We start from the raw sequence: 26,198 nt of genomic DNA on the forward strand, positions 1-26,198 counted from the left end.
AAGTGGCCCACATAGCAACCAATCACAGCTTAACTTTCATATCTTAACAAACTCTAGTAAAATGAATGCTGAGCTGTGATTGGTTGTTATGGACAAAACCAGACAGTTTTGGTTTCAGGCAGATCGAAAAAACCTCACTGAGGTAGGGTCACACATAGTACATCCTCAGCGGGTTTTCTGCAGCTAAAGTCCACAAGTATGTTGCTACCGATTAAAGTCAATGGGTTCCGCTTGCAGATTTTTCACAGCAGAAATTCCGCATCGGAAAACACACAAGCAGAATTTCAGCTGTGGGAAACCCGTTGTGAATGTGTCATGTGTGGCCCTACCCAAATGGGCAATGTCATGAACTTTTTTAATAATCCGTCCGAATTCAGTCAGCCTGTGCTCGCTCCCAGCCTGTCAATCAGACAGGTGTGTGCAAGAGCTGTGAATGCCAGGGCTGCATGCATTGGCTCACTGGCCTCGTGCGCAGCCCATCCCCGGCAAGGATATCTTGCATGGTGCGAGGTGGAAATTTGTGCCCCGTGCAGATTTGTGTCCGCTTCTTTCCTCAGCTCTCCAAAGATTTTCGAAGCAAGCGCTGGGTGGGAGTGGCAATGCCTAGGGTTGGTCCTCAGACCCCCCCCCCCCCCATGTCAGTGATCGCCGTGATTCGCCGGTCAATTCTGACCGGCCAATCATCGCGATTTCGGGTCATTCAGGTCTACGGTGACCCGATGACCTGGAAGAGGAGGGTGATCAGTGGTGTAATACACACCACTGATCACCTTCCGTACCTCGGTGGGAGCATTGTTACTGGTCGGAAGGAATATCTGACTATTAACTAACAGCTGGCAGTGGGAGGGTTAATGTCCCCCTTCATCCGCTCTGCCCGCCCCCCCCCCCCCTCCCCCAGTGCTATCCGTGCCCATCTGGAAACTGTGAGTGCCATCTGGCACTTGTTAGATCAGGGATAGTGTTCTAATAGGTAGGGAAAGGTAGTTGTGAAAAAAAAAGGTTCAAACCCCTCGCCGCCAGATGAATGTCCAGTTGTGGGACGGTGTGGAAGGCCTCCCAGAATTTAGGGAACACCCGTCTGTTCCAAATGTCCACTTCATCCCTATGCACCTTCCCTAGTGAGTGCACTGTCTGGATTAGGGTCACATGTGGATGTTCCGTTTTTTATTTTCCTCTAAATGTATCAGCTACCTGCCTCCTGGTGTGCAATCGCCAAATGACTGTTCAGTGGCTGAGATCCAGGCATGAGCAGTCAAGCGGCAGAATCATCGATCAATGGTTTCCTATGAGAAACCATTGATCAATGTAAAAGATCAGTGTGTGCAGTGTTATAGCCCCATATGGGAGCTATAACATTGCAAAGAAAAGTGGGAAAAAAAAGTTAATAAAGATCATTTAACCCCTTCCCTAATAAAAGTTTGAATCATCCCCCTTTTCCCATTTAAAAAAAAAAAAAAAACTGTGTAAATAAAAATAAACATATGTGGGGTATCACCGCGTGCGGAAATGTCTGAATTATAAAAATATATCATTAATTAAACCGCATGGTCAATGGCGTACGCGCAAAAAAATTCCAAAGTCCAAAATAGCGTATTTTTGGTCACTTTTTATATAATGAAAAAATGAATAAAAAGAGATATAAAATTCCTATCAATACAAAAATGGTACCGCAAAAAACTTCAGATCACAACACAAAAAATTAGCCCTCATACCACCCCATACGCAAAAAAAATGCATGTAGTTATGATTTTTTCCAGAAGTATGACAAAATCAAACCTAGTAGGGTATTATTTTAATCGTATGGGCTTACAGAATAAAGAGAAGGTGTCATTGCTACCGAAAAATGTACTGCGTAGAAACGGAAGCCCCCAAAAGTTACAAATTGTGTTTTTTCTTAAATTTTGTCTCACAATGAATAATTTTTCCATTTTGTCGCAGATTTTTGGGTAAAATAAATGATGTCATTGCAAAGTAGAATTGGTGGCGCAAAAAATAAGCCATCATATGGATTTTTAGGTGTAAAATTGAAAGAGTTATGCTTTTTTAAAGATAAGGAGGAAAAAATGAAAGTGCAAAAATGGAAAAACCAACCCCTGGTCCTTAAGGGGTTAAAACCAAACCCCCCTGTGATCAGTGTAAAAATGATATATATGTGGTGATCCAGTACGGGATGGTGTGGCCCCGTACTTTCCTTCTGCCCTGTCAGACAGAGTCGCAGCATGTCCCCAGGGTCCCCCTTATAGTATCACCATCAGGGCCGGCCTTAGGGTGTGCGAGGTGTGCCGCCGCACAGGGCGCCATAGCAACAGGGGCGCCGGGAGGCCGACACAGCTCGCACCAAGTATATATAATTTGTATTGCCCGACGTCCGGGATTTAGCCCTGCTTCGGGCAAGCAGCGCTAAATGCCGGTGTAATGAAGAAAACTGTGCCCTGTAGCAGAATGTGACCCTCTGCATCTAATGTGGAGAGCAATACTGCAACTAAAGTGGTGAACTATACTGCACCTAATGTGGGAAACTATACTGCACATAATGTGGGGGAACTATACTGCACCTAATGTGGGGAACTATACTGCACATAATGTGGGGGAACTATACTGCATCTAATGTGGAGAACTATACTGCACCTAATGTGGGGGAACTATACTGCACCTAATGTGGGGAACTATACTGCACCTAATGTGGAGAACTATACTGCACCTAATGTGGGGAACTATACTGCACATAATGTGGGGAGCTATACTGCCAACCTAATGTGGGGGAACTATACTGCACATAATGTGGGGAGCTATACTGCCAACCTAATGTGGGGGAACTATACTGCACCTAATGTGGGGAACTATACTGCACCTAATGTGGGGGGAACAATACTGCAGCTAATGTGGAGAACTATACTGCACCTAATGTGGGGGAACTATACTGCACCTAATGTGGGGAACTATACTGCACCTAATGTGGGGGGAACTATACTGCAGCTAATGTGGAGAACTATACTGCAGCTAATGTGGAGAACTATACTGCACCTAATGTGGGGGAAACTATACTGCACCTAATGTGTGGAACTATACTGAACCTAATGTGGAGAACTATACTGCACCTTATGTGGGGAACTATACTGCACATAATGTGGGGGAGCTATACTGCCAACCTAATGTGGGGGAACTATACTGCACCTAATGTGGGGAACTATACTGCACCTATACTGCACCTAATGTGGGGGAGCTATACTGCCAACCTAATGTGGGGGAACTATACTGCACCTAATGTGGGGGGAACTATACTGCAGCTAATGTGGAGAACTATACTGCACCTAATGTGGGGGAACTATACTGCACCTAATGTGGGGAACTATACTGCACATAATGTTGGGGAACTAAACTGCACCTAATGTGGGGAACGATACAGCACCTAATGTGTGGGGAACTATACTTCACCTAATGTGGGGAACTATGCTGCACCTAATGTGGAGAACTATACTGCACCTAATGTGGGGAACTATACTGCACATAATGTGGGGGAGTTATACTGCCGACCTAATGTGGGGGAATTATACTGCACCTAATGTGGGGAACTATACTGCACCTATACTGCACCTAATGTGGGGGAGCTATACTGCCAACCTAATGTGGGGGAACTATACTGCACCTAATGTGGGGAACTATACTGCACCTAATGTGGGGGAACTATACTGCACCTAATGTGGGGAACTATACTGCACATAATGTGGGGGAACTATACTGCACCTAATGTGGGGAACGATACTGCACCTAATGTGGGGGGAACTATACTTCACCTAATGTGGGGAACTATACTGCACCTAATATGGAGAACTATACTGCACCTAATGTGGGGAACTATACTGCACATAATGTGGGGGAGCTATACTGCCGACCTAATGTGGGGGAACTATACTGCACCTAATGTGGGGAACTATACTGTACCTATACTGCACCTAATGTGGGGAACTATACTGCACCTAATGTAGGGGGAACTATACTGCAGCTAATGTGGAGCCAATGTACCTATACTGCACCTAATGTGGGGGAACTATACTGCACCTAATGTGGGGAACTATACTGCACCTAATGTATACTGTCCTCTGTTCATGTCCGCTGATAGTGTTCTCTGTGCTGCTCACTGATCTGTGTCCTCTGAACTTTATGTATTATAGAGTTGTATGTTTCTGTTATGTTTCCGGTTTGTGACCGACTATTTATTAGTATGTGTTTTTATTAGGCCCCTGCACTTTAGATCAGTGAGGGACCGACACCCAGTTGTCGAACCACCGGTTAGGGTGGATTGGCAAGTAGGCAGGGAGAGCGGTTTTGGGGTCAGTTTAGGGCTCAATTTTCCTTGTACCCCAGTTAGTCCCTAACAGTATCACATAAAAATATGCAGTTACCAGTCATAGTTTAAGTTATAAAAATGCATTATAAAATGTATTTCTCATTTGACAAATTTTTATATATTTTTTTTTAATGCCCTATGATATTGTTTAAGATTCAATTACCAAATTTATTCCTAAATCTAAAGCTTCATAGATACATATAAGGAATTATGGAACAGGAAAGACTTAAGAGCATTCTTGTATTAATGGCATGCCAGGAAATTATTTGGACTGTTGGAAAGGAGAAAATGACCTCAATGTAAACAAACACTACCGCAATGATCATGAAGCTCTTCCCCATTTGAAATATTTAATTGAATTTCCTTAACAATAGTTTTAGTAACATCTCTAGTTACTAAGGGGATGAAAATCTGACATCATAAGATTTCATTAAAAAACACTGGAAAGTTATAATATTATATTCTACAACATGTAGCTGCAGTGTGATTTGCATCACACAATGTTTGTCTAAAAGTATTAAGTAATCAAGAGAGGAAGTAGAAAAATATATATATTGTTTTTGGAATGGTCCATTTCTGTTGTTCTACACAGTGAGAATGCCAAAAATGATGGCACTACAGGATGTATCACATGGTTGACACCAATGGTGGAGAGTAATTTTGTTTGTGGGTTTTTGTTTCTGACAGGTATTTTCTCTCTGCATTTACTATTGTCTCTGGTAGTTGGCGACTTTCCCTATGGTTTGCTGTTTTTACATATGCTCTGAGCTGTCTGGTTTTCCAAAGCTCAAGTCCCCCAAATTTTATGTGAAAACATCAATAAATTTGAAGGTTTCTTTCGAAAATGTACTTTTTTTTTTTTTTGGAGACAAAACCCTTTTCCCTGATGACCACGCCCTTTTGTAGGGGTTTCTGAGTAAAGTGGAGTGCTTGTAGGGTTTTTTGGATTTTTTGACGGAAATTCTGGCACACGACTCGTGCGACACAAAAAAACCTACAAAGTCTACTCGGAAAAGCCTTGGTAAATGAGGCCCATTGGGTACACTTGGTTTCTGTTATAGAGCCTGTCATTTTACAGGACAATATAGCACTAAATGCTGCATTATTTTTTCCTGCATTTTTGACGGGAACTGGCACGTAGTCGTCTAATGGAGCCTCAAATCAACATATGAGCACATCTGTGTTGAAGGTTCTGTCAAACTTGCTGGACAAAACAGTGCAGCATGGCAGACACCATGACAGAAACCTAACAATCCCTATTAAAAACAATGGGCTCTGACAGACGCCATTGGTATCCTTCATGTGACGAATCTGGCACCACCATCATTTTTCAGTGGCGTAACAGAAAAATGTAAATGTGAATATAAATTTAAGCAGAGCCTTAGAGAGAAGCAAGACGACAAATGATAACAGAACACACATTTGTTCCACAATTTGTCGCCAAGTTCCCTCTGAGTTTAGATGACATAACTTGTTCCCTGTTGTCTAATTTGTCATGCCAATATATATCTCCTTAGGCATTTTACTGTATAGCACAGCAATAGCTTCTATTCATCTTTTTATTCATTACTTTTTATTTATAACTGCGGAATTGTGTATTCCTCAGGAGAGAATAAGCGTTCGGAACAAAATATCCAGGCTTTTTGATGCTACTTGCCATATCCATATTTTATAAAGAAAACAACTCATTAAAATCTATGACAGATAATAAAGGTCTTCCATGTAAAAACAAACCAAGACTAAAGACCAAGAAATTTTTTAAGACTATACTGACATGAAAATGTCATCAGAAGTATTACTGGCTGCAGAAAACTTACCTTTCAGCATTGTTCTTCCAGTCGCCCCACCAAACAAAGGTCCACTTCTTGCGCCCAGCAATGCTGTAGCCTCCAGCAGGGCACCACCTATGTACTGAGAAATGGTAGTCCTTTGCGAAGTTGCATAAAACCCAGCATTTTGTTTTTCATTTAGATTGATGATTTTATTGACAGGGATTAATGGTTTTTCAAGCAGGCATACAGACAAATCGAAAATGTCGTCTTCCCCATGGCCTTCACTGCAAACCTAGAATTACAAAAACAAGAACAGTTTGTCAATATTAACTTTAGTCAGAAAATACAACAAATTTTGGCCAACTACTACCTTTAATACAACTTGACCATGTGATCCTTCCTAAAGTGTTACCATCATTTATGGAAACTTTGACATGTTGTGATCACGAGTTATAGCCAAGTGAAGCCGGACGGTCTCGGGACTGCACAGCTATACAGTTACATCTGAGCAATCCTCTAGATCCCCTCCCTAAGCTCATCTCTATGATCTGAACGCAGAGGAAAAGGGGAGGTAAAGCCGGACAATGCTGAATCCTGGAAAGGTAACAATTCATTCAACTTCCAAGTATGATGCATTAACCCTTCCTCTGCCTGTCACCAGAGATATTAAAATGTACCATTCTGCTGCCTAAGACCACCAGAGAGCCTAAATGGGGTTTACTGACCCAAATGCTAATTTTCAAATAACATTTCAATGCAGATACCAGATATACTGCATACTTCCATAAGCTTTCTAGTCAAATTTGAGTTCTGGAGATCCATGATTCCCTGACACGTGCCAGTGTATACCCCCTTCACTTTTAGAACTCATTTTGGGGAATTTATCAAGCATAGTACGTCTTTTTTGTGTGTCAAAATTTGGTGCATGAATGTTTTTGTGACTTTTGGTGAGACTTATTGTTCTGAAGAAAAGTTTTGCCAAACTTTATGGGGGAGATTTATCAAAACCTGTCCAGAGGAAAAGTTTCCCAGTTTCCCATAGCAACCAATCAGATCACTTCTTTCATTTTTAACAAGGCCTCTGTAAAATAAAAAAAGCAATTTGAATGGTTGCTATGGGCAACTGAGCAACTTTTCCTTTGCACAGGTTTTGATAAATCTCCCCCTTTATGCAGTGGTTATGAATTTATCATGTGCAACTTTTCTCAAAAAGTCGCACATTTTGTCGCTGAAGATTTTAAATGTTACAAACCAATGGCAGCCATCTTTCGCTTACGATACTTGTCTATAACAACTTCACAGAAGCAAAAATCCCACAAATGTATCACACCGTGTGCAACTTCTGATAAATTAGGCACATGTACACATAACTTGTGCCTGGTAAGTTAGTTTTAAACATGTGTAGCTAAACACACAACAGTCAATCTCCCCTATTATCTTCCTGTTTTCCTCTAGTGGTCCCTGGTACATCTCCTTAAAACCAGTGTTTTCCAAACAGTGTGCCTCCAGCTGTTGCAGGACTAGAACTTTCAGCATGCCTAGACAGCTCTTGGCTTTCTGGGCATGCTGGGAGTTGTAGTTCTGCAACAGCTGGAGGCACACTGGTTAGGAAACACCACTGTAAACTCTCATAACCCATCTAACTGTGACTGGACTGGATGTTTGGTCGGCAAATGCATAGTACAATCTTAACCCCTTAACGACCAAGGACATATATTTTCGTCCTTGGTCGGCTCCCACGATATAACGCTGATGCCGGGACCCGGGGCTAATAGCGCGCGGCAGCGATCGCAGTGCCGCACACTATTAACCCTTTAGACGCGGCTTTCAAAGTTGAACGCCGTGTCTAAAATGAAAGTGAAAGCTGCCCGGCTGCTCAGTGGGGCTGATCGGGACAACCGCAGTGAAAATGCGGTGTCCAGATCAGCTGGGACACGAGCGGAGGTCCTCTTACCTGCCTCCGGCGTGTCCCCTCTGCGATTGATTGCTCCAAGGCTGAGATGCAGGCTTGAGCAATCGACCAGCGATAACCCTGATCACTGCAAAGCTATGGCTTTGCAGTGAACAGTGCTGGCAATCAGTGTGTGCAGTGAAATAGCTTATTTCATTTTAAAAAGGCCACTGAGAAATGAAAGCATTGGATCTGGTTGCTATGGGCAACTGGTTCACTGTCCCTCTGCACAAGTTTTGATAAATCTCCCCACTGTGTTTGCACTGTGAATGCTTACGACTATGCATCCACATTAGGGAATCTCTGCCAGAAGAACTTCAGGTTGGAGATTCCATCAGCTGCGGGTGCCACCCGAAATCCTGCGGCGCTAAGATCGCACAGACATGCTCTGTCACCTTTGTCGGTAATGCACACAGCACATAATTACGCTGAAAGAATGAACATGATCGCTGGGAAATACTGTAGTGTGAATGTAGCCTTAAAGTGACCTTTAAATGGCCTTTGTGACCTTAAACACACGTGACAGCAGTCGATGAAGATGCCATACATGGGAGCAGACAGAAGGCACTGCCACAGCCTGGAGAATGGCATAGCAGTAGAAAAAAAATCACTGAGATACAGAGTCAAATGACCTCCACAGAGATCAGGGGACCAGGAAATCTTCTGTAATTCAAGTAAATGAGGTAATTTTCGGTAATGACAAGTTAGAATATTTGACAAATACTTCATTTATTATTGGAAACCCCATTAATTTATTACCTATTACTTTGCTTTAAATGTGAGGGACCAATATAGAAATTCAGCCCTGACCTGCTATGTTGAATCTTAATCCTGGTGGTAGTCATGGTAATAAACACTGTTATAACTCTTAGACAGCCACTTTCCCATAGTGTCAATAGCACACCTCACCATTGGGCTGATGCCGCAGAATGCAGAGAGGTCAGCAGGGAGGAGCTACAGGAAGTCTGCAGGGGAAGGGGAGAATCTATGGGAGCCTGCCGGGGAAAAAGAAGAGACTGCAGGGAGACTAACTACAGAAGGAGGATATGAACTCTACTTCTGGGCCCCCTGAGCAGCCCACTGATGACAACAGTCTATGTGGCATTTGACAGATGGGCAGTCCTGTCTTTGTTTTGTCTATTTTTAGTTGGTTTTATATAGATTTGTACTGACCTGTAGTCGAAGACTGTAGGCTTTATAACACATTTTTAAAACATTTCACTTGTAAAGCCGCAGTGCAAAACCACAGTAATTCACAGTAAAACCCATGTAGTTTTACCACATTTTTTTTCAAAGGCAAGAAAACTCCCACGAAACCACAGGACTGCAGCATGTGAATCCGGCCTAATAAAAATCATGTGTTTTAAGTGTACCTGTCACTTTGACATGTCCCAGAGACAAAAGTTTTTATTAGTTAGTATTTTATTGGTCAGGGTCTTAGTGCCGAGACCCCCAACAATCAGAAGAACGAGGGATAAGTGTACTGTGATGCTCTTTACTCCTTGACTCTTTTTGTCTTACTGCCCCATAGACTGTAGGATGTAAAATACAGCACCAGATAAATGTTTAAATATATAAATGCAAACAGCTTTATTGATTTTAATTCACACATCATGGTAATACACTACTGTTTTATTCCTTTAGTCTTAAAGGAGTACTCTGCCCCTAGACATCTTATCCCCTATCCAAAGGATAGGGGACAAAATGTCAGATCGTGGGGGTCCCGCTGCTGGGGACCCCCGGGATCTCGGCTGCAGCACCCACCTCAACGGTTTCCGGCAATGCTGGTGGCTTGGATCCTGACCACGCGAGCGGAAGGGCGAGACATCACGACTCCGCCCCCGTGTGATGTCACGCTCCGCCCCTCAATGCAAGTCTATGGGATGGGGCGTGACGGCTGTCACGCCCCCCTCCCATAGACTTGCATTGAGGGGCGGGGCGTGACATCACACAGGGCGGAGTCGAGACGTCACGCCCTTCCGCTCGCGTGGTTGGGATCCGAAGCCTCCAGCTTTGCCGGAAGCCATTGAGGTGGGCGCTGCAGCCGAGATCCCGGGGTCCCCAGCAGCGGGACCCCCGCGATCTGACATCTTATCCCCTATCCTTTGGATAGGGGATAAGATGTCTATGGGCGGAGTACCCCTTTAACCCCAGCAGTTATGAACCAGACTGTCAAGCTTTTCTACATCTCTTTGTAAACTTGGCCTGAGCTGGAAAATAACAGTTTCCCATTGCTTAAAATCTCCATATTGTGGTAATCTTTAATACATAAAATGTAAACCAAGCAGGAAAGGGTTATGGGCTTTTTGAGCCTTAGATATCCTCTAGTGTTGCTCGCGAATATTCGCAATTCGAATATTATTCGCGAATATCGCATATTCGCGAATTCGCGAATTTCGCGAATATAGCGCTGTATATTCGTAATTACGAATATTCGTTTTTTTTTTTTTTTTTTTCTTCACAGTACACATCACAGTGATCATCCCTCTCTGCTTCCAGCTTGTGTGGTGTAAAGAAGGCTGTAATACTACTGTGTGAGACTGGCGTGCGAAAATTCGCATATGTGAAAATTCGCATATGCTAATTTTCGCATATGCGAAAATTCGCATATGTTAATTTTCGCACACGCGAAAATAAAACGAGAATATAACGAATATGCGAATATTCGCGAATATATTACGAATATTCGTCCATATATTCGCGAATATTCGCGAATTCGAATATGGCCTATGCCGCTCAACACTAATATCCTCATATATTTACAGATCTGAGCCTTGAGTAACACTCCGGGACATAGAGGAATTAAGAGCTCAATAGACCAGTGAAACTGTTAAGTAATAAAATTATGCTTGGAGATATTATTGCTCCTGCTAAGCACTCATTCATCAGTTATGACAGTGGTCCTGATTTACTAAGAGTGGAGTGTAGGATTCTTTGTGGGTTTTAATTCCCTACAATTTTTTCCCCACAGTATTTACTAAGGTTTCCCCACATTTTCCACTATCCCTACATTTTCCTTTTTTTTTACACATGCTCTGATCTGTCTTGTTTTCCTCAGCTCAAATCCACCACATTTTATGTGGAAACCTTAGTAAATATCTTGTGTTTTTTTTTTTTAAATGTCGAGAACACGCCCCTTTTCGGTGACCATGCCCCCTTTTCCTGACAGACATGCCCCTTTTCGTATTTTCTTAGTAAAATGGAGTTAGTCAGGTTTTTTCAATTCTGGCGCAAATTCTGGCACAGACAGAATTTCTGGCACAATGCGCCAGAATCTGGTGGACAACCCGACAAAACATGTCGGGTTTGCAATAGTAAATATGGGCCATTATGTACACACAATTAATCTTCAAAGCATTTACTTATTTAATAATATTTACATTCATCAGAATAAACAGGGATGTCATAATAATAATAAATGTCTATAAGACGCCCTAATACTTTGTTCTTACAACCCTAAAACTGTTAAACCCAGAAAATAGAATGAATTGTCATAGCTATTAACAGGACTGTCATTTCTATTTATTATTATTCATTTATTTGTTTATATAGCGCACCTTGGTTCCAGGGCACTTTACATATGATATAGGTAACAATACATAACACTAACATGGGACCGTTGAGCATTACACAGAATAACTTGCCGACGGACACAGAGGGGGGGAGAGGGCCCTGCCCGCAAGGGATCACCTTCTACAAGGAGAGGGGAGGGAACCACAGTAGTCTGAGGTCAGTATAGCTCAAGGGGCTTCATCTGTCTAGAATTTTGTAGGCAGAGTACATTTTTAAATGGTTGTAGAAATAGTACAATTCAGAAGCTGGAACTGAGGGAGGGCTATAAAAATAGTATCAAATATTGAGTTTGGTACATTCATGAAAAAAGTTCTTATTCACAAGGAGAGTTCTCCCCCTGCCTCCCAGTGTTGGCTGCTTCTGTTTCTGTATACTGAGACTGATGATGTCATTCAATATGAAGGAGTGCAGGATGAGTCCAGCATAACCTATGTAAAGAGTTTTTTACATTAATGGCACAGCACATATTATACTTTATTACTATGGCAATAATGTAACTTGTAACTGACATTTTTTACCAAATTCAGGCTCCGTCTCTAATTTTCAGTTGTCCCTGAGCTAGCGAAAGGAGAAAACTCCTATGATATCTTTCATACACCGCACACAAAAGAGGGGGTCCTGCTTCCCTATATTAGCGTGCACACACAGATGCAGCAATAACATAGAGGACATTATAAAGCAGTACTGAGCAGTATAAGCTGTAAATAAAGTACTGTGGTAGGATATAGCATATACTAGAGCTTTTAGATGTATTTTAGTGTCTCCATATACCTTTGTCTCTAGTAACTCTCCTCCTCCCCACCTCTTCCTTGTTTAAAGGGTCATTCTAGGATTTTTTTTTCTTCAGCTTTTGAGCCTGTGGTGCTATTATTTTGTGTAATATGCTTCTTTTACCTTTGTGCACAGGTTTGTTAGTTTTAATGCAGGGGACCCATACCCAGTACTCTAATGCAAGTCTTTATATTTTACTCTTGTCTCTGACTTTTCCTAGCGTTCCATGCGACCAGAGACAATGGCCCTTATTTACTAAGAGTGGAGTGTAGGTTTCTTTGTGGGTTTTAATCCCTACAATTTATTTTCCACGATATTTACCAAGGTTTCCCTACATTTTCCACTTTCCCTACATTTTGCTTTTTTTACACGTGCTCTGATCTGTAGAGTTTTCCTCAGCTTAAATCCACCACATTTTAGGTGGAAACCTTAGTAAATATGTTGGGTTTTTGTGAAAATGTTGGGAACACGACCCTTTTCAGAGACCACACACCCCTTTCCAGGCGGCCATGCCTCTTTTTCGGGTTTTCTTTGCAAAATGGAGAGTTAGTCGGGATTTTTCAATTCTGGCACAAATTCTGGCGCAGACAGAATTTCTGTCGCAACGCGACAGAATCTGGTGCACAACCAGACAAAACATGTCGGGTTTGCAATAGTAAATGAGGGCCAATGTGTCATAAGTCACATAGTCTCCTGGGGAGCATGGCTATGCTGCAGTAGGTGAGTGGAGATTAGGGTGGAAGGTATTTACTTAAGTAATGCCATCCCCCCCACCCACTGCAGCACAGCCTGGAGATCATGTGGCTTATTACATATTGTCTCTGGCTGCATGGAATGCAGGGAAAGGTCAGAAACAACAGTAAAATAAAAAATAATGGCGTTTTATATCTTTAGATTCTGCAAAGAGTTGTTTCTTAAATGTGCACTTTCACTTAAAACTTTTGACATGCCTTACAGGCAAGTCATCTGTGCCCTCCGATCAGGAGAACGAGCTGGAAGAAGTGAGCGACATTGTTGTTCACTCCTCAGCTCATAGCGATCTTTGTCCCCCTGCTCCATTATAAGTCTAAAGTGACAATGACAATGTAAAGGTTCCAGTATACTGCTACCCAGAGGTGTAGAGTATAAAAAGCTAGACTCACCAGTAACATATTTCAAGCGGTACATGACAGATTTAATGCAAGTGGATAACTTTCATAACTTACTATAAAGCCATATTATACCCTTATGACAATTTCCAAATGGCCAATAGAGTTTATCACAGACCACCCCTTTTAAAAGGCCCAGAACTACATTTGGTACATCCACTTTATCACTAGGTTTCCCCATGAAAACGTGATCACCACAAATAAACTGAGGCTCTTTTCTCTTTTCGCCCTTATGAGTGTTTTGGGGAATATACATGAAAAAAAGGTCAAAATCATTATTAATGTAGAAAGAACAAAATATACCATCTGTATAAATCTCTGCATTAGTGTACTTAAAAGAACCTACGACTAATAAATTGTAAAGCTTAATATAGAAGCAGCTTTGTGGAAAAAGCATTAAAAATATGTGAGATGTGCAGTATAAAGCAAGCCGTAATGTCCATAGTAAATTACGGTTTCTTCTGGCAGCAACCGGAAAAAATGCCTTGTTGACAAAAAAAGGAGACAGTGTTTCCTTGGACGGATTATATATATGAAATAATAGTGTTAATCCAACATGTGTAAAGTAGTCTCCAGGGCTGTCGCCAGAAAATCTGTTCATTGTAGAACATCTTCCAATTCTGTTTCTTTCCATAGAAGGCTGCAGTCCTGTGTTGGATTATTTACTTTTAGTAATTTAAGACTAGCTTCAAAAGCACCATAATCTCAATAAACATAACCTAACGTTTTCTTAGATATTCGCAGAAAAATATTTACTCATTCAACAAACATTAGAAACTGTATTGCTTTACTTAGGGCAAAAGATTTCAAAATAATTATTTTTGTTATTGCCAATGGAACGCAAGTAGAATTTTATGAAACATTTACGCATATTAGAGAGCAATATTACCATCATGTAAGATCAAGATGGCATGGGAACAAAACAGTTGGGACTTATCATGTTGTGGTTAATATTGGCAGGCTAGGATGTGGAATCGGCATTAGTGTTTTGGTAGATAAGTCTGCCTGAACGTGCTTGGGGTTCTTTTAATTACTAATTTGTGTTTTGCAGCTACTATAAAGACTTATCTGTTTTCATGATAACAGGTTAAAAACAAATTCTGCTGTTGCACTCAAATTTGTGTGCAATTTTATTTGTAAATTTCAACCTGGGTAATTTCCACCAAAATTTGCAATAAATTGAGTATTATATGTGGACGAACATAAACAAAAGTAGGCTGTGTTTATTAGATATGCTCTGCAATAGTTCCTCTTTCGCCAAAAGTGCAACAGATCCTAGTGCAATATATATATATATATATATATATATATATATATATATATATATATACATATATATATACAGTACAGACCAACAGTTTGGACACACCTTCTCATTTAGAGTTTTCTTTATTTTCATGACTATGAAAATTGTAGATTCACACTGAAAGCATTAAAACTATGAATTAACACATGTGGAATTATATGCATAGCAAAAATGTGTGAAACACCTGAAAATATGTCATATTCTAGGTTCTTCAAAGTAGCCAACTTTTGCTTTGATTACTGCTTTGCACACTCTTGGCATTCTCTTGTTGAGATTCAAGAGGTAGTCACCTGAAATGGTCTTCACTTCACAGGTGTGCTGTTGTGGAGGAGGAGGTGTGATGGTGTGGGGGTGCTTAGCTGGTGACACTGTTGGGGATTTATTCAAAATTGAAGGCATACTGAACCAACATGGCTACCACAGCATCTTGCAGCGGAATGCTTTTCCATCCGGTTTGCATTTAGTTGGACCATCATTTATTTTTCAACAGGACAATGACCCCAAACACACCTCCAGGCTGTGTAAGGGCTATTTTACCAAGAAGGAGAGGGATGGGGTGCTGCGCCAGATGACCTGGTCTCCACAGTCACCGGACCTGAACCCAATCGAGATGGTTTGGGGTGAGCTGGACCGCAGAGTGAAGGCAAAGAGGGCCAACAAGTGCTAAGCATCTCTGGGAACTCGTCCAAGACTGTTGGAAGACCATTTCAGGTGACTACCTCTTGAAGCTCATCAAGAGAATGCCAAGAGTGTGCAAAGCAGTAATGAAAGCAAAAGGTGTCTAGAACCTAGAATATGACATATTTTCACACTTTTTTGTTATGTATATAATTCCACATGTGTTAATTCATAGTTTTGATGCCTTCAGTGTGAATCTACAATTTTCATAGTCATGAAAATAAAGAAAACTCTGAATGAGAAGGTGTGTCCAAACTTTTGGTCTGTACTGTATATACACTGTATATGTATATACACACACATTGGATGAAAGTTTGCCAAATCCAATAATTTTATCAGAAATAGGATACAATTTATTTTGTATAGCTGCTCACCCGAGTATTGGATTTTCATATTGTTTGGATTTTTACATTATTTTTCATTTGTTTTCACAAGACATAGGGTACTACTAAGGGTGTCTGAAAACTGCCTATATGAAGTCCGGGTGTTTCTGCATTCTTTTGCAATGTTTACACTTATTTTACCAGACTGGATTCCCAGTGATTTACTGTCCTGAAATGTAGTCTGTCATCAAAATGCTCCTTTTCTATCTCTTTCGAGCAATTATAGAATGATACGGGGACTATATTCTAAACGATGTGACTGTGATCAGTGATTTACACTCTAGCAGTCCTGATTTTTATACAATGGCTGCCCTTCGGCTAAGTTTACACTGAGGAATTTTCCCTTGTCTGCTTGGAATTATTTCAGTGCATATTTTCTGCCTACACAGTAATTTTTTTGGTCCAGGTGGAAATTCCGGATGGAATTTGGTGTGTATTTTACACCTGCAAATCAGTGGAAGTGCACAGGGGGACCAAGTTCTGCTTCTTTTAGACCAAATGGTCATCTTACCAGAACCAGTGGGCAGAACAATGTTTAAATGGTTACTCCCGCGATCTCCCTGCATCACCTGGCATTCGTTTGGAGCATTGGGTGCAGTGTCGGAGGCTCGTGACGTCACAGCCATATCCCCTCAATGCAAGTCTATGGGAGGGGGCTTGACGGCCGTCACGCCCCCTCTCATAGACTTGCACTGAGGGGGCGTGGCCGTGAGGTCACGAGCCTCCTCCCCGCATCGCTAGTCATCCGGCACAGAGTGGCAGAACCCCTGCGATCATACATCTTATCCCCTATCCTTTGGATAGAGAATAAGATGTCTAGGGGCGGAGTACCCCTTTAAATTCTGCATGGAATATGGGCTGAAAATATGCTGAAAATCCGCCTTCATTCCGATCAAGAGTAATTTCCACCTCCCATTTCCAGTCCCAGTGACTTCAATGAGATTCCCCTTCGGAAATTTGTCAGTACATTGAACAAGTTCAATGTTTTGGTGGAATTTTTCAAGTAGCTTTTCCCATTCACTCTCATTTTATCTTCATGTAGCAGAATTTCTGCTTAGAATTCTGAAGCGGAATTCCAGATAGAAATTCCTCACTGTGAGCCTAGCCTTACTGTAGTTCCAGCCTATAGAGTTTTTTGGGCACAGCAGACCCTTCAGACTCATTAAAGCCATTGAAAAATGACATAGACATTAATGAAGAGATCCTATTTACCTGAATTAGGGAAACGTGTCAAACTAATGCTAGTTCAAACCTCAAACATTGGTGACAGATACACTTTAAAAGAAAGAGAAAATTCTAAAAGGCTGACAGACATTGGTTAAGAAGAGATCAATCCTTAAAAGGGGTTGTCACGGAATCAAACCTATGTCAGGCGGTGGTGTAAAAATAGGAGATATACATCATGGTGTGAATGAACGTGCTGGGCGATGCCCTTATAGGCACCAACAATGCAGAGAAACAAGGCAAGCGCCAGGTTCTCATCAGCCGTGCTGAAAGGGGATTGTGAGATTACAGTGATGATGAAACATGTTACATCGGAGAGCATGAGATCATGGATGATCACAGGGACATAACATTTATGCCAGTCTTACAAACAGTACTAAACAAGTAAAGTTAAGGAATATGGAGGAGAAGTGGCAGAACAAATTAATTTTTTATTCCTGGACAAACCCTTCAAGTATACAAAACAGGCAGGAAAATAAGAGGTTATTTAGAAAAGAAAAACTGTTGATCCCTGGACAATCCCTTTAAAGGGGTACTCTGCCCCTAGACATCTTATCCCCTATCCAAAGATGTCTGATCGCAGGGGTCCCGCCGCTGGACACCACTGCGATCTCCCTGCTGCACCCGGCGTTCGTTTAGAGCTCCAGAGGTTCGTGACCTCACGGCCACACCCCGCTCATGACATCACGGTATGGGAGGGGGCGTGACATCACAGGCGTTGCGTGGTTGGGATGTCACAAGCGTCTGTCCCGCTTCGCCAGTCATCCAGCATGGAGCAAACTTCGCTCCGTGCACCGGATGTCTGGGGTGCAGCAGCCGAGATTGCGGGGATCAGACATCAGACATCTTATCCCCTATCCTTTGGCGGAGTACCCCTTTAAGGAAAAGTTCACACATGGTAAATACAGCATTCATTTTCTGCTGCAGATTTGCAGTCAAATTATAAATCCTCACTTTGTCATTGTTTTTTGCTTTATGCTTCAGATTTCCCTACTGACCTACCAAAATCTGCAATAAATACACAATAAAATATATTGTGGAAGATGTTTTAACTTATTGTTTTTATTTATTTTTTCTTTCAGACCCCAAATTCTACAATGGCACACCTTCAACAAATATGTACCAAAGCCCACACAATTTGCCGTGGATTTTCTATTGCATTTTCACCTGCAGAAATGCTGCAGATTTCCACCCACCAATCTGGATGGAAAATCTGCCGTCTGTAAACATACCCTTGAATATTCTTTCCGTTGCCTTCATACTCACTCTTTATAATACGCTTATATTATGTTCCTAAAATCATCAGGTTCTTTGCTGCTCCAGCGGCATCATGTGATAGATTATAAATATAAACTGTGCATTGTTTTCCCAGCCGCACACATCACTATTTTACACGTATGTGTAAGTTCACGGTGTCCTGGGCAGAGATTCCAGCAGTGATTAACTCATGACGGTGAGAATACTTAGGATGCCTAGAATGACCAAGATGAAGGCTTATTTTTACATTCAGTTAAGATTAAGGAAGGTGTTTATTGTTGTACTCTAGAAGTGGAAGCTTCAGCCTTGTCTCCCTACAAACGGTTTTGAAAACAGATATTGTGAACATTTCTAACCACAAAATAATCAGCTGTTGGGACCAGTAAACTGCAGCGTGGGATCAGTAAAAGTGACATGTGCTCCGAAGAGTCAAGCCTGTGCCTTAAAATACTTTCAAGTCAGCTACAAGAGTGCGAGAAGAGTATTGAAAGGGAAAGCCTCTAAAACAGTGGTTCTTAACCTTGTTGGAGATACTGAACCCCACCAGTTTCATATGCGCATTCACCGAACCCCTCTTAATTGGAAAAATTTAAAAGATTTTTTTCAAATTTAAAACATAGGAGGAATATATTTAAGTATATATTTATACATAGGTGCCCAAAATAAACAAAACCATGAAGAACAAAGAACAAAACCATGAAAACATGATTTTCACACAAAAACAAAAACATAATTAATATTTACTGCAAATCAGTGTGACTTCTGCTGTTGTCTTTCAGAGACCAGTTCAGAAATGTGCGGCTTTACCTTGGCAAGTGCCACTCTCATGTCATTTTCGCAACAATGGCAGTGTTCTCCCCACATTAGGCAGGCAGTGTTCCCCCACATTAGGCAGGCAGTGTTCCCCCACATTAGGCAGGCAGTGTTCCCCCACATTAGGCAGGCAGTGTTCCCCCACATTAGGCCAGCAGTGTTCCCCACATTAGGCAGGCAGTGTTCCCCCCCACATTAGGCAGGCAGTGTTCCCCCACATTAGGCAGGCAGTGTTCCCCCAGATTAGGCAGGCAGTGTTCCCCCACATTAGGCAGGCAGTGTTCCCCACATTAGGCAGGCAGTGTTCCCCCCCACATTAGGCAGGCAGTGTTCCCCCACATTAGGCCGGCAGTGTTCCCCCACATTAGGCAGGCAGTGTTCCCCCACATTAGGCAGGCAGAGTTCCCCCACATTAGGCAGGCAGTGTTCCCCCCACATTAGGCAGGCAGTGTTCTCCCCCACATTAGGCAGGCAATGTTCCCCCACATTAGGCAGGCAGTGTTCCCCCCACATTAGGCAGACAGTGTTCCCCCCACATTAGGCAGGCAGTGTTCCCCCCACTTTAGGCAGGCAGAGTTCCCCCCACATTAGGCAGGCCGTGTTTCCCCACATTAGGCAGGCCATGTTCCCCCCACATTAGGCAGACAGTGTTCCCCCCACATTAGGCAGACAGTGTTCCCCCCACATTAGGCAGACAGTGTTCCCCCCACATTAGGCAGACAGTGTTCCCCCCACATTAGGCAGGCAGTGTTCCCCCCACATTAGGCAGGCCGTGTTCCCCCACATTAGGCAGACAGTGTTCCCCCCACATTAGGCAGACAGTGTTCCCCCACATTAGGCAGGCAGTGTTCCCCCACATTAGGCAGGCAGTGTTCCCCCCACATTAGGCAGACAGTGTTCCCCCACATTAGGCAGGCAGTTTTCCCCCACATTAGGCAGGCAGTGTTCCCCCACATTAGGCAGGCAGTGTTCCCCCACATTAGGCAGGTCGTTTTCCCCCACATTAGGCATGCAGTGTTCCCCCATATTAGGCAGGCAGTGTTCCCCCACATTAGGCTGGCAGTGTTCCCCCACATTAGGCAGGCAGTGTCCCCCCACATTAGGCAGGCAGTGTACCTCCACATTAGGCAGGCAGAGTTCCCCCACATTAGGCAGGCAGTGTTCCCGCACATTATGTAGGCCAGTGGTCTTCAACCTGCAGACCTCCAGATGTTGCAAAACTACAACTCCCAGCATGCCCGGACAGCCTGGGAGTTGTAGTTTTGCAACATCTGGAGGTCCACAGGTTGAAGACCACTGATGTAGGCAGTGTTCCCTCACAGACATACAGCCTCCAGCCATATACAGTGTATGGCTGGAGGCTGTATGCCTGTGTACTGCCCACTTCAGTGCTCCAGCTATAGCAGTAGGTCTCGGAACCGGTGGTCAGAGCACCGAAAATGACGTGCCGCTGTTCACTTACCAAGCTGGCCAGCGCGCTTCTTCCTCCTTCTCTATCTTCCGGTCCTCGACGCCTTCGTTTCCATGGGCACACGCACGGGAAGTCAGTGACGTCCCGGCGTGAGCTATGTCCCGGCGGCCCTGCGTTTGTAAACTTAACGCGTGGCCGCAGGGAGTTAATAGTGATGGGAGGAATTGTCCCGTCGCTACAGGACGGGCAAACACTGGCTCTGCTCGGGGTTCTGGGCCAGCTTGGGGCCCCAAGCAATTGCTTGGTTTGCCTGTCCTGTTGCTCCCTCCCCCGCCAAACCCCCGGCGAGACTGACTCACCGAACCCCTGGGGTTCGATCGAACCCAGGTTAAGAACCACTGCTCTAAAAAGATGTATATATTGGGTTAGCAATATGTAACTTAAAAATCACGTATATCCAACAAATTAAGCAGGTGCTGTATTTTTGGAAACAAACACTGCACAACTTTCCATTTTACTAAGTACCTTTTGCATTCTATATTGTACATATATTGTAACCAGCACAAGGCTTCTTATGCAAAATGACAATACAGTGTTCCCTCAAGTTACAATATTAATTGCTTCTGGGATGACCATTGTATGTTGAAACCATTGTATGTTGAGACCATAACTCTATGGAAACCTGGTAATTGGTTCTAAAGGCACAAAAATGTCATCTAAAAATAGGAAAAAGTCAGAATTAAAGAAAAATAAGTAGATAACTAATATAGATAAAGCAAATCCTTACATATAAAAGTAAGAAAGATCTGCTGGGAGCTGTAAATCACTGTCTATGTCAGTGTTTCCCAAGCAGGGAGCCTCCAGCTGTTGCAAAACTACAACTCCCAGCATGCCCGGACAGCCAAAGGCTGTCCGGGCATGCTGGGAGTTGTACTTTTGCAACAGCTGGGGGCACCCTGCTTGGGAAGCACTGGTCTATGTAGAGGACAGGAGCTTCTTCGGGGTCCTGTACAGTACACGCAATGTCCTAAAAAAGTAACATGTAGCCGCACTCACCAGCTAATCCTGGCCCAGATAAAGAGTAGTACAGAACATGTAATACCTCCCTGTACTGTAGGGGGAGCTACCAGACAACAGTCAGTGCATACACTTCAGGAATACAGGGTGTTTTACCAGTGAATGTTCATTCTGATTGGTCAGTTCTTCCAGTCATTGACTTGTTTCACAGATCTGGACTGTCTGTACATTGTATGTTGAGTCTGGTTTCAAGTTACATAGGTCCAGAAAAGACCATTGTATGTTGAAACTGTTGTATGTTGAGGCCATTGTAAGTTAAGGGATCACTGTTTATTATTAATCTACCAGTTACTAAGGTCTTTATTTTTTCTTGTAAATGACAGAAGGACAACCCCCTATAAGGACACACTGTTCCTCTTTGCAGGGTTCTTTTGGAGGCAATTATCTGGTCATTCCCTGTATACTTCTCGGATCTCAGGTTCAGCCTCTTATGTGTATGTTAGGATTCGGCTAGCTGGATGTGGATCCTCTGTGTCAGCGAGGGATTGGCGTGGACCATGTCGGTGGACCGGTTCTAGGTTGCTACTGGTATTCACCAGAGCCCACCGCAAAGCGGAATGGTCTTGCTGCGGCGGTAGCAACCAGGTCGTATCCACCGGCAACGGCTCAACCTCGCTGACTGCTGAGAAGGCGTGGGACACAAGGACTAGACAGAGGCAAGGTCAGATGTAGCAGAAGGTCGGGGGCAGGCGGCAAGGATCGTAATCAATAGCAATAGCAGAAGGTCTGGAACACAGGCTTTGGACAACACTAAACGCTTTCTCTGGCACAAGGCAACAAGATCCGGCAAGGAAGGAAAGGGGAAGTGAGGTTATATACACAGGGAGCAGGTGAAAGCTAATTAGACTGATTGGGCCAGGCACCAATCACTGGTGCACTGGCCCTTTAAATCTTAGAGAGCTGGCGCGCGCCCTAGAGAGTGGAGCCGCGCGCGCCAGAACATGACAGCCGGGGACCAGGATGGGTAAGTGGCTTGGGATGCGACTCGCGAGCGGGCGCGTCCCGCTATGCGAATCGCATCCCCATCGGGTCTGACCGGGGCGCTGAAGAAAGGAGAACGCCGCAAGCGCTCCGGGGAGAAGCAGGGACCCGGAGCGCTCGGCGTAACAGTGTATTGATTCCCGAATAAATGGAACAAAAGGTGACTGCAAAATGAGGAGCTACAGCAAGAAGATACAATATCAGCAGTAGTGATGTATTAAATTGTCTATTGCTGGCCTGCAACCCAAAATCTTCATTATACCCCTGCTCAGAGGAGATATGCATGAACCCAAGCGTCTCATAAAGTGAGAGACTAATCTCTGGAGGGGGGATAGACTAACGTACTAAATACGTATTTGTCAGAAAGGAAAGCATTTCAAGTACTAGCTTTATGTAACATCCAGTAATACATAAAAACAAATACTAACCCTAATGCAGAACGAGGATAGACTAAGTACAAATATTTCTTTGCACTTTTCCCAACAAGGGGAAATGAAGGTTACATTTTATAGAACAAGAACATTCTAGTCATGGGGGGGGGGGGGGGGGGGTGGAATTAGGTACAAATTTAGTGCTGTTAAAGTGTAGAAAGCAACATGGCCATATACAGTCCACACAATGATCTGAATTCTGCCCAACCTGCCTGACCTCTGACTTATTTCCTTGCACTCTGACCTCCAGCTCTTTCAGTACCATGTGTCTCCTATCAGCACCGCACATTACTGACACCAGATGACCCACATACATGCCACCATAATGCAAAGCTTCCTCTCTTATAGTTAGCTTCTGAAAGAAACCTCCTGCACATCACATAGAAAACTTCAACAGATACAATAGAAAGTCACAATTAAAAAGGTACATTTTAAATCCCATGTATCTGCAGAAGCAAATTGGGAAGTTGAAATTGGTATTTTACTTTCTTATTGCAAGTCTAGCTAGTATAATTCTCTCCATGTGGACTGATTTTCGTGTGAACCTGCTCATAAACACAGTCCATCTAAACAGGTAGAACTGAAGTGTAAAGAATTGACAGATCAGAAGGCCTATGATATGAGATGACAGGAAATAATTTCATGCATACTTAAAAGAAGAAAAAAAAACCAGTACAGTGCCCCCAACCCATACTATGCCACTGACTTATATTATAATCTTATATCTGCCCTGTACCCGCTCAAACCAATCTTACAGCCTACATATCTTAATAATGAGTGTCAGTGAGGGCTTCAGGTTGGCGTTTCGTCTAGGGCCTCACAAAGTCTAGAGCCACTTCTGAATGACATCTAAAAAAAAGGTGTATAAGTAATTGGCATCAGTGAGTACTTAAAAAAAAATATGGATCGGTACTCATTCTCTGTCTTAGGCTGGGTTCCCACTACGTTTTCTCCCATACGGGAGCGCATACGGCAGGGGGGAGCTAAAACCTCGCGCTCCCGTATGTCACCGTATGCGCTCCCGTGTGTCATTCATTTCAATGAGCCAGCCGGAGTGAAACGTTCGGTCCGGTCGGCTCATTTTTGCGCCGTATGCGCTTTTACAACCGGACCTTAAACTGTGGTCAACCACGGTTTTAGGTCCGGTTGTAAAAGCGCATACGGCGCAAAAATGAGCTGACCGGACCGAACGTTTCACTCCGGCCGGCTCATTGAAATGAATGACATACGGGAGCGCATACGGTGACATACTGGAGCGCGAGGTTTTAGCTCCCCCCTGCCGTATGCCCTCCCGTATGGGAGAAAACGTAGTGTGAACCCACCCTTAAAGAGATTGTATCGGTGCATTCCTAAAAAGCTCTCAGCTTTCCTTTCCTCATTAGAAAACAGATTTTACTGAGCTGAATATCACACAAAAGCAGCAATAATTTTCTAATCCTAGATTACCACTTTAACCCCTTAAGGACTCAGCCCATTTTGGCCTTAAGGACTCAGACAATTTAATTTTTACGTTTTCATTTTTTCCTCCTCGCCTTCTAAAAATCATAACTCTTTAATATTTTCATCCACAGACTAGTATGAGGGCTTGTTTTTTGCGCGACCAGTTGTCCTTTGTAATGACATCACTCATTATATCATAAAATGTATGGCGCAACCAAAAAACACTATTTTTGTGGGGAAATTTAAACGAAAAATGCAATTTTGCTAATTTTGGAAGGTTTTGTTTTCACGCCGTACAATTTCTGGTAAAAATGACGTGTGTTCTTTATTCTGAGGGTCAATACGATTAAAATGATACCCATTATTATATACTTTTATCTTATTGTTGCGCTTAAAAAAAATCACAAACTTTTTAACCAAATTAGTACGTTTATAATCCCTTTATTTTGATGACCTATAACTTTTTTATTTTTCCATATAAGCGGCGGTATGGGGGCTCATTTTTTGCGCCATGATCTGTACTTTTTTTTTATACCACATTTGTATATAAAAAACTTTTAATACATTTTTAATAATTTTTTTTTTAATAAAATGTATTAAAAAAGTAGGAATTTTGGACTTTTTAAATTTTTTTTCGTTCACGCCGTTCACCGTACGGGATCATTAACATTTTATTTTAATAGTTCGGACATTTACGCACGCGGCGATACCAAATATGTCTATAAAAAATGTTTTTTACGCTTTTTGGGGGTAAAATAGGAAAAAACGGACGTTTTACTTTTTTATTGGGGGAGGGGATTTTTCACTTTTTTTTTACTTTTACTTTTACATTTTTTTACATTTTTTTTTACACTTGAATAGTCCCCATAGGGGACTATTCATAGCAATACCATGATTGCTAATACTGATCTGTTCTATGTATAGGACATAGAACAGATCAGTATTATCGGTCATCTCCTGCTCTGGTCTGCTCGATCTCAGACCAGAGCAGGAGACGCCGGGAGCCGCACGGAGGAAGGAGAGGGGACCTCCGTGCGGCGTTATGAATGATCGGATCCCCGCAGCAGCGCTGCGGGCGATCCGATCGTTCATTTTAATCGCGAACTGCCGCAGATGCCGGGATCTGTATTGATCCCGGCACCTGAGGGGTTAATGGCGGACGCCCGCGAGATCGCGGGCGTCGGCCATTGCCGGCGGGTCCCTGGCTGCGATCAGCAGCCGGGATCAGCCGCGCATGACACGGGCATCGCTCCGATGCCCGCGGTTATGCTTAGGACGTAAATGTACGTCCTGGTGCGTTAAGTACCACCTCACCAGGACGTACATTTACGTCCTGCGTCCTTAAGGGGTTAAGGGTACGTTCACACCTACAGGATCTACTGCATATTTTTGCTGCATATTTTCTGTAGTAGGTAAACAGGTACACCTGTCAGGTGCCTTCGCTGGCTACTGCTGCTCAGGTGATGTTTTAATATTTGCTATGGTCTTTGCCTGTTAATGTATATTGTTTTGCACTGTGCCTTTAAGAAATGTAAAGGATATCTGAAAGGAGGCATGATGAAGAGTATCCATGTGACCCTGATTGCCTAATGGGAGGCCCCCCTAGCTAAGCCATATATAGTGTAGGGGGGGAG

General features: G+C 43.0%; 1 protein-coding gene across 9 annotated transcripts in view; it reads right to left on the bottom strand.

The window, feature by feature from the left end:
- The window catches only part of PLCE1 (phospholipase C epsilon 1), a 327,095-nt gene that overhangs the window by 208,550 nt on the left and 92,347 nt on the right, over nucleotides 1-26,198 (bottom strand). For all 9 annotated transcript variants that reach the window (XM_056530229.1, XM_056530227.1, XM_056530230.1 and 6 more), the window contains exon 3: nucleotides 6,166-6,412. In XM_056530229.1, coding sequence (XP_056386204.1) covers nucleotides 6,166-6,412 — 247 coding nt within the window. The remainder of the gene's footprint in view (nucleotides 1-6,165; nucleotides 6,413-26,198) is intronic.

The sequence above is a fragment of the Hyla sarda genome, chromosome 7 (genome assembly GCF_029499605.1).
Source record: "Hyla sarda isolate aHylSar1 chromosome 7, aHylSar1.hap1, whole genome shotgun sequence".
Taxonomy (NCBI): Eukaryota; Metazoa; Chordata; class Amphibia; order Anura; family Hylidae; genus Hyla; species Hyla sarda.